Source organism: Molothrus aeneus, chromosome 6, assembly GCF_037042795.1.
Source record: "Molothrus aeneus isolate 106 chromosome 6, BPBGC_Maene_1.0, whole genome shotgun sequence".
Lineage (NCBI taxonomy): Eukaryota > Metazoa > Chordata > Aves > Passeriformes > Icteridae > Molothrus > Molothrus aeneus.
Window position 1 is genome coordinate 1724825 of NC_089651.1, and position 12236 is coordinate 1737060.

At 38.1% G+C, this 12236-nt stretch overlaps 1 protein-coding gene across 2 annotated transcripts in view; it reads right to left on the reverse strand.

Annotated features, from left to right (window-relative positions):
• LUZP2 (leucine zipper protein 2) overlaps positions 1-11292 on the reverse strand; it is a 148200-nt gene extending 136908 nt beyond the window's left edge. The window contains exon 1 of one of the 2 annotated variants that reach the window (XM_066551669.1): positions 11001-11292. In XM_066551669.1, coding sequence (XP_066407766.1) covers positions 11001-11062 — 62 coding nt within the window. In that variant the 5' untranslated portion in view covers positions 11063-11292. The remainder of the gene's footprint in view (positions 1-11000) is intronic. The other variant, XM_066551668.1, reaches the window with a different exon arrangement.
• Positions 11293-12236: the final 944 nt, after the last annotated feature.

Below are 12236 nucleotides of genomic sequence, written 5' to 3' on the forward strand. Positions count from 1 at the left end.
AAATTATACAGGCTATATGGAGAGGTTTGACAATTGCATCTGTAGCCTTTTTTAGCATATTGGTTTTTTTCCTTGAAAGAGGGATGGCTCCTTCTCCAAGCTGGTGCCCTCCACAGGGAATCATGTCACTGATCTCAGACAGTGGGTCTTGTATGGGCAGCATTTTCTTCTTTTCTTGGTGGCACAGATCCTGCCACAATCTAAACATTAAATAGCCAGATTCAATTTTCAACAGAAACATCCTTCAGCTGTGATGTGCAACTCTTCCTATTGGCATTCAATGCCCAATTACTTACAGATACATACCAGTTTTTTGCCTTGCCTGTTGAATTCTAAGAGAAATGGAAATATGGCCTTGCCATGGCTGCATTCTTCACTTTAGCATATTAGAAGGCACATGATTAAGCTCAGTACTAATTTGATGAGTGCTGGTATTTCCCCCCCTCATATTATGCAGAGGCCTAGCAATATCCTATGAACCACTCTCAACAGAAAACTGATGAAAGAAAAACAAAAGGAAAACAACTTCTAAAACAGAGGCTTAAGATGTTAAATTAATAAATAAACTGGAGCTGTTAAAGGTGCACCTGGGACACTAGGTGTCTTGCAACTACTGTAACACCCATTCAGTACCCATTAAGGGCAAAATTAAGGTACCCATTCAGCACAAACTTTTCATAAACATCATTCAGAAAACAAAAAGAAATTCCACAAACTTGGAAGAACAATGCCTTTTATTTCCCAGAATAAGATGACTCTCAGAGAATACAGAAGGAAGGTAAGTTAGAAAGGTTGGTATACCTGAGAGCTCTTGTGTGTTTGGCAGTGGGATGCCATAAAGTTGAGACAGTTAATTCTTGTACTCCCTACACAAATAAAAAGTTATTAAACCGCTGAAGAACAGTGTCCTGTAAGATATCCAAACAGTATCCTGTAAGATACCCAGAATCCTATCAGAACACCAAACATTAAAAGTAAAATGGGAGGAGGGCAAAGCCTGAAAGAGTAGTTCTATAACACAAGTGACAGAATCTTGTACCAAGAGTGTCCCTTTTCTCCTTATTTCCCCAGAATGAAGTAGACAAGATGTATGAACTTTTCCCATAGAACTCAAGTAAATATGCTAGCTGGTTGTAAAACAAGAAACCTGTTGACCAAAAAAAGACAGATCTGTATATTATGCATTCCACAGTTCCTGTTGTTCCACGGACTTTAAAGTGAGTAGTAAATCTGATGTGCACTAACAAAACATAAAGGCAATAAAGAAAGAAAGAAAAACTAGAATTCGCTCAATGTATCTTCAAGGATCTAAGTATGAAGCAAATTTTAAAAAAATTAAAAAGCCAACTTTCACACAAGAAGCTTTAACTCTGAGATTTTCTATTTTAGAGAAATTAGAGCTAAATATCAAAAACTGAATTTAAAAAGAACTCTGTAACTCTCTTGTATTTAAATAGGAGAAGGATTATATCTTTAAAAAAAAATCTGAGTGTTGTCTTGGTTCAGGTGTTGCTAAACTGAATGCAAATTTCTTATTCTCTTTTCACATGTGCTAGGAAGATGCTAGGATATTGTTCTATCATCAGTGGGGAGTTGTGAACTCAATGGATGTTACTTACAATGACTATGAAGGGATCAAATGGGTGATTCATTGAGTAATTACTGAAGGTAATCAAATAATTGATTTAAAGCTACAGGCTGTTATTCAAGTTTTACTTTAGTGTAATCCTGACAAGCCACTTAATATTCTCAAGGCTACATATCATCTGAACGAGGCAAACTCCCATGACCTTGTGTAGAATCCCAAAAGATGGCATAATGTGTGTGTTTCAACACACTGTAGGAAAGAAAAAGAGGGTGTTGGATAAGGGGGCCATGCAGAGGCAAGGCAGCACTTTTCCAGGACAAACATTCTAGTTTTTGGAAACAAGCACAGTGCAGCGCAGCTCAAGGCCAAGAATGAGGCCAAGAAGTGGGCACAGACTATAAAGGTGGGGATCAAGACCACCAAAGACCTCTGAAGCCCTCTGAGCCATTTCCAGAAAGATCTGAAAGAATGGACTGAGTATGGCAACTAACTTGAATAGAAAGTGAGAAACTTTAGGTTTCCCCACCCTAGAGCTATCTGTATAAAGGTAACCCCTAATCAAGCTCAGGCTCCTTCCCTTCCCTTCCCCTTTTTTCCATCTTACCACACTCCCATGTGCTTAGATAGTAGGACAGGCACTAACATACCAATTTCCATGCCAATTGTGTAACTTATTAATAAAACTTTAGTGAGTATAATCAGGTTTAATCTAGTGTGCAAAAACTTCCACTTCTGTAATTACTGAATAGTTTTGGGAACAGTTTCCCATTACATTTAAAAGTACCATTTTAACATGTGACATTACCAGCAAAATGAAGCAGCAAAGAAACATACCACGTGAGTGAACACTAAAATATTTAAACCTGACTGCAGTATCAACTTCTGAACATCACCTATCTGATGGGAATGGCTTAAACATTTACAGTTATGTTTTGTAGGCCAGTGATGCAGCAGTCACCTCATACAAAGGAAACAGATATCCCTTAAACCCTTAGTTCTGCTATACATGTCCTCTATATCTTCCTAGCTCTTTTCAGAAGCTATTTAAATTTTGTCAGTTTTGGTACATATGCAACTGGAAACACTACACACTATGACATTAAAACAGACAGAAATGCAAGGTTTTCTCTGAGTCAAATGGACTATTATTTCTTTAAAACTGCTCTTACTATTTAATTTTTACAGCATTTTAATTCTTTCTGTGCCCAGGAACAGATAACAGTCTGCCCTTGTGCCAAAGGAGCTCCATCTAAGTAAAAATTAGGGAAAGAACTAGGATGTTTGAAATGGGAACAGAGTAAAAGAAATACATTAAATTAAATTGTCTGCTTTCATGAACTTTCCTGAGCCGAATACAGCACATCTGTGTACTGAAGAGCAGAGAGTGGTTTTACAAGTAAACAAAGAAGCAGATGAGTCTCTATTCACTATCTATCACTTGAAGACAGTGGTTTTTTTCATATACGAATGCCTATATAATCATATATTCATATATATTCATATATGAATGCAGTGACCTCACAGAAAGCGGTATTTGAGACTGATTTTTCACCAAATTAAATTGCATAGGCTGCACTAATTGCAACATGAAATATGCTTAAGGAAACAGAAGGAAAGCAGCAATGCTGGAATGGGTTCTGACCCTTCCTCACTTCACTGTCATTGAGGCACCACGGTTACAGATTAATTACCCAAGCCTTACCCTTTGCATTGAGCCAAATAATCTTATTCCTCAACTGAGGATAAAATGAAGACAGCTGCAAGGCTAAACTTTCTAAAAGAGGTCAGGATGGATTCCTAACAATCACAGCTATTTGGTATCCCCCCTGCCATTCAGCACCTAAAGAATAGTCTAAGTGTCAAAGAATATAGCTCTTGTCTCAGAGTTTCAAAAGGTTAGTGCAATTAACCAGCTGTCTCCTTCTGAAATTCAAAAGTCATCAGATTCGACTCTTTCAGCACACTTGAAAGAAAATCCATTGCAGATTATAGGTATCAAGCCCCTCAAAAATATCTGGTCCCCTGGCAAATGTTGGCTCCCTTCACAGAAGGGGGAAGAAAACAAATCAAAACCAACAAAAAAAACCAACAGTATCTATTTTCAGACAAGGAAATAACAGAAGCCTCTGTACTCTTCATAGAACAGAGGGGTAGAAGTACAGCAGGACTAATGGACTATGCCAACCATTGATAATTAGTACAAATACAGTGGCTATTTTGGACATTTTGGCACTGAAAATAATAACTAATTATCAACTGATTCATTTCAAGATAGCATCTCAAAGGTTCAGCTACTAAACACCTAAACATACTGCACCCTTGCTGAGTTCTACCCCATCCTGAAAAATACTTCTTAACAAAAAAATCTAAGTGAAGCAGTATAAAAATTGATTTTATTTCTCCATTTTCAAGAGAGATAGTCTCTCTTTGCACATCAAGCATACATTTCATTACACTGCCTCAGGAGGAAGAAACTTCCTTTACAATCTAATGCTACCCAGAGCACAGCTGCTGCTTTTCAGTCTTGTCAGCTCAATTCCTCCACATATTTTTTTCTTTTCTCTTCCACATTTCAGTAAAATCTCAGTTTTTTTCCCCCATGTTTATTGCCACAGACTAGCCTGAAACGAACACATGGCTGCAAAATCATCCAAACATGATGAGGATGATGCATTTATGCTGAGCATAGCGTAATTGCTGGGTTTATTGCTGCTCTTGGTTCACCAAGCAATTCTGAGGTACAAAGTCACAGCTCCTACTTCTGTAGTCTTTCATATCAACAAAAACACAAATCACCTGAAGAACTGCATCAACTATAGAGAATTAAACAATATAAAGCATGAATAAACTGTTTTGTTTACCAGGTACACCAGGTAAATTGTCTCCCTTCCCACCACCAAAATAAGTTATAGAAACACCATATAACCTACTGATGGTTTGTTTATGTGTGATTTTACTATGGTGAAATTACAGAGACTGGGCCCCACCATAAATTCCTGTTTCCCTTGTGTTGCATAGGAGGTGTTTGGATGCTGTCAAAGCAAGAGCATATATCTGGGTCATGGTTAGAAGTGTGGTGGCCTGGAAGACTTTTAAATGGAGGCATTAGAAAGATATTCTCCTGCAGTTCCATCTCCAACTAAAAGGGAAAGGTTTCAGCTCTGCAATTACATGTGACTCAGCAAATGCATGCTCTGTTTTCTAAGTGCTTCAATCTGTCCAAAGCAGGTTTACTTTCCTCTTCCACTGCCATAGTTAACAAATGCAAAGAAAACCTACCTATTTCCTGCAAGGAAACTGACCACAAATTGACTAAATATGACCATTCAAAAATAACAACAAGACTGTGTCAATGGCTGGAAAAATCAGCGTTTTGGGTAATATACACTAGCTGGCAGCAAATGAGTCTTTTCTTCCTAAGACAGCATATGAAGACAAAATACACCAGAATTTTTTTACTCTTCTCTACTTTTTTCCATAGGAACAATTAATCAATATCAACAAGTAAGATATCAATAAATTCTGTACACACCTATTTCTTCAGCTTGTAAGATTCACCTACAGATCTCTCTAATGATTGACTGAATTATTGTTTGTATCTACAAATACAGCAGAAAAAGAGGGAACACTACAAAAAATATTGCTAAGATAAAAACCAGTAAAAGTAAACATTAAAAAAATACTGGAACTATGTAAAGGGGAAGATGAGCAAGCAAGGAAAGAGTAAAGAGAATCACAGAAGCACATAAAAACTGCTATTTGATGAAATGTCATATTTATTCTTCAGTATTTCTAAAAGGTACTTGCCCTCCAATGCATTTGAAATAGCAAATATAACAATACCCATCTTAAACCTTTGCAGAATATTAATACTGAAGGGTGGTATGAAAATTTTCTTTTGCTTTCCAACAAGCATATCACTTGACTTCCAAACAGAGAATATTTACAGTCTGACCCTTACAAGACAGACAGCACACCCCTTGTGCAAAACTAGACAATGGGAAGAAACACTGCTTTGACAAGTGGCATAAATGAGGTTTCTCTGTCTGTAGAGTGGTGCATCACAAGGAATACTGTCTGTGAACAGTTTTCTATTAAATAGAGAAAATAATACTGAGCTCACAATCTCACTGAAAAAGGGATTACAATTTAGGTTAGGATATCCTTATCTTCTGTCCTGACTGTAAAGTAATAAATGAAACACAGGAAAGTGTCAGCATTCTAATTTTTCTAAACACTAAAAAATCCACTAAAATGTCAAAAGTAACTACATGGCAAGTCTCTTGGGCAGAAATGCATTATACATAGCATAACAAGCAGAATTCCAACATCACAGAAGATTTTTTTTTTTTTTTTAGTTTTTCTGGCCAAACTGAGACTTTCTTTCTGGATTTTTAGTTTGGGTTCATGATCTTAGATATATGGAGCACCATCAATATTGCCATTGCATTTTTCTCCGTTCCTTTGGCAGCAGGCTGCAAGTAGCTTCTAGTTTGCTGTGTTAGGCACTTCCTTATAAGTCATCAAAATAAAGCCATCAATCCAAACACATTCCATGAAATTATGGAGTTGCACCACTAGTTTAAGCACCCATTATACTTAAAAACAGTCCAAAACAAAAGCACATAGTTTACAGCCACAAGTCACATCCTAAATACCACATCTGTACCTCAAATATAAATCCTTACAAGCCATCAACCAAACAAGCATCATCATCCACACTGATAGAAATCAGAAAACTTTTAGGGCCCAGAAAATTTAGACAACAAAACTGTAAACTCTACGCAGGAGAAAAATTATTTTTATTACCCCTGTATTTCTGAAAGAATTCAGAAAGTATCTTAAGAACCTACAGCAAAACAAGGTATCATATTTTCTCCTAAATAAGTAGTCTGCTACCACTGTGCAGAATTAATCTTCACTTGTGGAGAAGAGAAGGGACACTACTGGACCTTAGTGTGAGATCTCTCAATTGAGAATCAGGTCTGGCTTCCTGCCAGGCAGGATGTTCCAATGGCGTGGGCACGGCCAAGAGCTTTCATGTTCAGTGAGCCTCAAACTTCACTTCAAGTCTAGAAAGAAAGGCTCCATCTACTCTCATATCAGTCTAAATTAAAAACAGTTACTTTCAACATCTCATGATGTGTTTATGACCAAAATTATGTTAAAAACTAGAAACAAGGATTTTCAACTTTCCATGCCAGTACAGTAACATCAGACAGGTGATGTTACTTTTCCTTGAGACACAGGCAGAGGTATTTACACACCTTTATCTTAAAGGAGGGAAAAATTATTTTCAAGTCTCTTCAAAATAATTACCAAACCCAACAAATGTAAAGAAAATAGCTGACCTAAAAAATACAGCCAAGGAAAGCTCAACCATTCTCAAGCTTAATTAGGAAATTCATCATTTTTTTATCACTTCCAACAATAGACATATACCAGATCAACACCTGTACATTCATTAATCAGCTTGAAATGAGCACACTACTTTTACCCTGCTACAAAAACCAGAAGATGCATTATTCTTAAGCCATTGTATTATATTAGATGCATTATTCTTAAGCCATTGTATTACAGATTGCTTTGTAACACCAGCACAGTAAGACTGACAATTAACTGTACTTTTAGAAAAAAACTACCACCAGCTACTTCTCCACAATTCAAAAATTCTGCCTTTTACAGCCCTGTTGTTTTACATTCATTTAATGAGTTGCTGTAGTAGAAACATTACAATTGTTATGGAAGTGCATCTTGTTGTGTTTATGGTCCTGTTCTCTGCTACGAAGCATTCTACTGCAATCAAATTATTCAGTATCTTGTATCTTTGCCATATTTCACATGTGGACAGAAAGGAATGCACTGTCACAAGAAAAAAAAAAAAGAAAAAAGAAAAGGAAAGCTCTGTTTCACATCAGGCTTCTTCTAAGGAGTTGTATTTTGTTGTTCAGACAAAAAATCTTGGCATACAGCATTTCAATAGTAATGTTCAAATAATATTCAGAAAACTGTCCTTTTAGCTAAAAGTAGGGAGGTCTCACTAGACAAGATCATCTAGACCATAGTTACTGAATCCAATGACTGCCTTCATGTAAGATTCACTTCTACAAGCAGCATTCCAGTCAGACTATTCAGGTATCTGGGGCCACAAAAGCAAGCAAGTGGCCACAGAATGAGATCCTGAGCTTACTGTGCACTGTGTCAACTCCCTGAACTCTCAGGGAAGTGAGACTCATTTCTGATGTCATATGAAACCCTATGTTATCTTCAGCATCATTTGAAAAAAATCAACCTATAACATCTATCACATTAAATGTGCCAATATAGAAATGTCAAAGGAAATGCAAAAGTGGACAGGAAAACACCAATTTCATATTTTTTACCAAGCTAAAATAATCTTCAAAAATGTTCCTCTTTGGATTTTGAGAGACTGATTTTAGAGTAGTAATTTTTGCTTACACCATCAAAACATACATGTTTAACTGGATAGACAAATTCAATTCAATCTTAGGACCTTTTTGGCACCACAATCGACCAGAAATATGATTAAGACTCATCATTGTGTCTCAAAGCCATACCAAAATCCAGTTTAGATCATGCAGAAAAGATCATTCATTTCAAAATCATCAACTTTCTGTAATTTTATGGGCATTTGATTGACGCATATGATTTTAGACCAAGTTTAGAAGTTACATACAATTATGAAATAATGGTGATAGCTGTGTACTTTCCTCTTCTTAACAGTGTTATCAAGTAAGAAAAGATTACACGTTGCCTTAATGTAGCTTAACTCATTAATGCATATTTGTTTGCAATGAGGCTTGAAGACATGGGAGATCTTTCAAAACAATCACCATAACATGATGCAAAAAGGATGGCATCACTGCCTGACAAGGAACAGAAATCCATGAGCTGTCCACCTCTGCAACAAGTACTGTGTTCACTCATTTCAGTACCAATGTATGAGTACAAACTTTTACAAAAATAAATCCTCCTGATGGAAAACTCTGTCCTGCAAAGTTAATATTTTGCCTTAGCTAAGCAATTTCACATGGAAATATACCGTACCCTGATTTTTTGCAAGAAAAACCAACCCTGCAATCCTACCTTGTTGGGTCCAACCAACCAATGAGGCATAGGTTCACAGCAAGTATTAACTGCCTTCTGCTGAAGGAGATTAAAGCATAATCTCTTCCCAGTAAATGACATGTTGACATCACTGTATTTTTGAAACTTCCTCTATGTGCTGTTGAAATGTTGAACTCGATCTTCTCCACAGCCAGTTAAAAACCTAGTGACTGCTGAAGAGAGCAAACCAGGACTTTTATAAATCTCCAACTCTACAACAGAATTTCAGCCTCCTTCGTAACGGGATGACCAATCTGGTACCAAAACTCACTTTGCAACACATACTATACTGGGCTGGAATTTTAACTGGGATTTCTCTCCCACTGAGCATTTTCATCTCTCAATTATGGAAGAACATAAACCATCACAGGCCAACATTGTGCTCTTACGAAAATATACACACTCCTCAGAATTATGATTTTCATAATTAGCATCCACATGCCAATTTCAACTTCTTGATATTCTTTACAACTATTTTTTGAAAATTGAGGGAGGATTTGAATTTATTAGTTTTTTTGACAACTATCCAGAATTAACTACACCTCACATTTCTCATACTGGTAACATTTGCTCAAGAAGATAAGGACTCAATCTTAGGGCTCTACACTAAATACCTTGACTCCCATTAATGTTCAGGCAGTTTTTAAACTTTCCATAGCTCTTTTCCATACAGGTTGATCTGCACAAGCTCATGCAAGATACAAACCTGCATCTGCAAAAGCTGGTTTGGTGCTTCCTCTCCATTTTGACTCTTCTTCCAAGGATGCATCACTCTTTAATGAGCATAAAATTATTAACCCAAATTAATTCACCTGACTGCTAGTGAAAGTTTCCTTAGACCTTTTATTAAATCAGAAGAACCAAACCACAATATATTCCTCCAAGGGCTATATTCCCAAGCACATCAGCATGGCTCAGATGGACCAGCACTGGGGAAGCCCTAACCAAAAATGTTACCAAAAAAAGCTGCCTCCTTGTGCCAATAAAAACCCATTCTGAACTAAGGAACTTACTGGATAATTGAAACAATTTCCTGATTTCTCCCTGCATTCAGACATTTTCCCGTTCAGAAATTTTCAATTATTATTTGCCTGTGTATGCAGCTCCTGCTGTCCCTTACTTGATGATGTAGCTGGCACACATTTTTTTCTTTTCTTTTTACATCTCAGTGAACACCTTATGTTTTAGGCCTTAAAACATGCAATGCTTCTGCAAAAGGCTGCTTTGATGCCCATTTTACATAAGGAGCATATATCCAAGCATAAAGGAAAAAGTCGCATTTTCCTGAAAAATGTACACATGTATATCCTCCAAAAACATGCTTTAAAGACTCATTACTATTTATTACACACTTATTTCTGTGTTAATATTCCAACACAGCAGAGAAATACCATAGTCAAAATTTCAGCTTGATTTACTGATGAGGAACTGGAAGTTGTGCAGTGTAAACAGCAGTATCATACTAGATCTGCTCTGTACCCAACATTAATTTCTCATCTGTGTTCATCAAGACAATGGGATAACATGTCTCAGCTTTACCTTTTCTTTGCTGAACTGGCAACACAGACAAGATACTGTCCCTGAGCAAGTGAGCAGAACACATTATCTTATCAGAACACTGCATGCTCAGATCAGGTTTATTTTTTAGCTGCAATAGATTTTGTTCATATTTTCTAACTTTCACAGAAAGGAATTAGTCTGGATGGCAGCAACTTTTTATACATTTACTGGCATTGAGATAACACTACAATATCTCACAGTAAAAAAGTAAGTCCCCGGTCATTATTCAGATATAGAATCCTGAGATGAGATTGTTCAAGTGTTTTGCACCCAATAAGGGAAAACGTTAGCAATTCTCAGCTTCACCTGTTTGCCATTACAGTGAAATAAAGCCTGTCTGATTTAACTGCTGTATGTATAAAGCTTACATTTGTCACTGCCTTGTTACACACCACAAAGCTCTGGGTCAAACTATACAGGAGCATCTCCTTCCCAGCATAAAAAAACCCCAAAAATCGACCAACCAACCAAAAAAAAAAAAAACGAACAAAAACCAACCAAAAACCCCAAACAAACAAACAAATAAAAAGCAACCACCAAGAGAACATTCAATCTTGAGACGATCAGGAGCGGGAGCGAGACAGAAAAGAATCAGAGACGATCTTTGCCCTAAAGTTAACACCGCAGCAAGACCTGAAATCTGTATTATTTATCTTCCAAGCACTGAACCTGAGAAAGGAAACAAAGCAGGAGCACGCTAAGGAAAAGAGCTGTCGGTACTCACCTAGTGCCAAGGACCAGAGCAGGGAAGAGAGGCAGCACGTAACAAGCAGCGATGAATTTCATCCCGGCCCTCCTCGGCTCGCTCCTCTTCCTCACAGCGCCTCCGTCCGCGTCTCCTCCAGCCTCGCCTTGCCCGGGGAGCTGCGGACAGGTTCCGGCAGGACAGACAGACAGACGGCGTGAAGGAGGGAGCTCCGGGAGCGGGGTTCGAGCTCCAGCAGCGGTACCAGGGCACAGCGAGCCGGCGGCAGCCCCGAGCCCGCCCCGCCGCTCCAGCGCCGGCGGCTGCGCCAGGACGCGCCCCTGAGGGGCGGCCCGGGAGGGATTACGGCGTGAGGCTCGCAGCTCCAGCCCACGGGAACGGCGGGCCACGGCCGGGAAAGCCTTCCTGGAACAGAAAAAAAAATATAGAAAAAATAATGAGAAAGCCGCTGTTAAACCACCAGCGGTATTTTGCAGTTAGTGTCTGTATGTGCTGTGAGTGTAAACAAGACAGGTGATACGGAGGCAGGAGCTGTTCCAAGTGGGTGCCAAGCCCCAGAGCAGCCCGGCACCACTGCACGGAGCCACGTGTCATTTCTGCAAAGCAGGAACACACAAGCTGCTCTTTCCATCAGGTGTTCATTCACCCCATATCAAGTTGAAGGTAGGAGCAGAAGGAGCTTCCAGAGTAGGATTTGGAACAATGTCATCTCTAAAAGCCCTTCATCACCTGAAATAATGGACAAGACCTTCAAAGAAATAAATAACCTTCTCCTGTTTGCTGAGTTTGTATTCTCCCAATCTTAATCATAAATCAGCAAATTTGTTTAAAAATGTTTTCAGTGTGTAGATAATTGCCTGCCTTAAAACAAGTTCATCTGATGGCAAATCATATGAAAGTAAAACATTTAAACAGAAGGAATCTTTCTCTGCAAGACCACAAAACCCCAATCAAACAAACTTGTCTGGTAGTGAATGAATTGTGCTCATTACAAGAAACTTGAGAGATATCTAGTCACCTATGGGCTTCTCTGCTCTTACAAAAGACATCCAGAAACTACATTATACATCACAAGCCTAAAATAAAAATTTCCTTAGTTTAAACTGGTTAGTCATTGCATTCAGCTGTTTATTGCAGAGTAATTTTGTATTCCATCACAGAAAACAGAAATTCACTGTTTGAAATGAATGGAAGACTTTTTAAAATTAGCATTGTCCCTTAATAAGATATGTACATGGTGAATACAAACAAAAT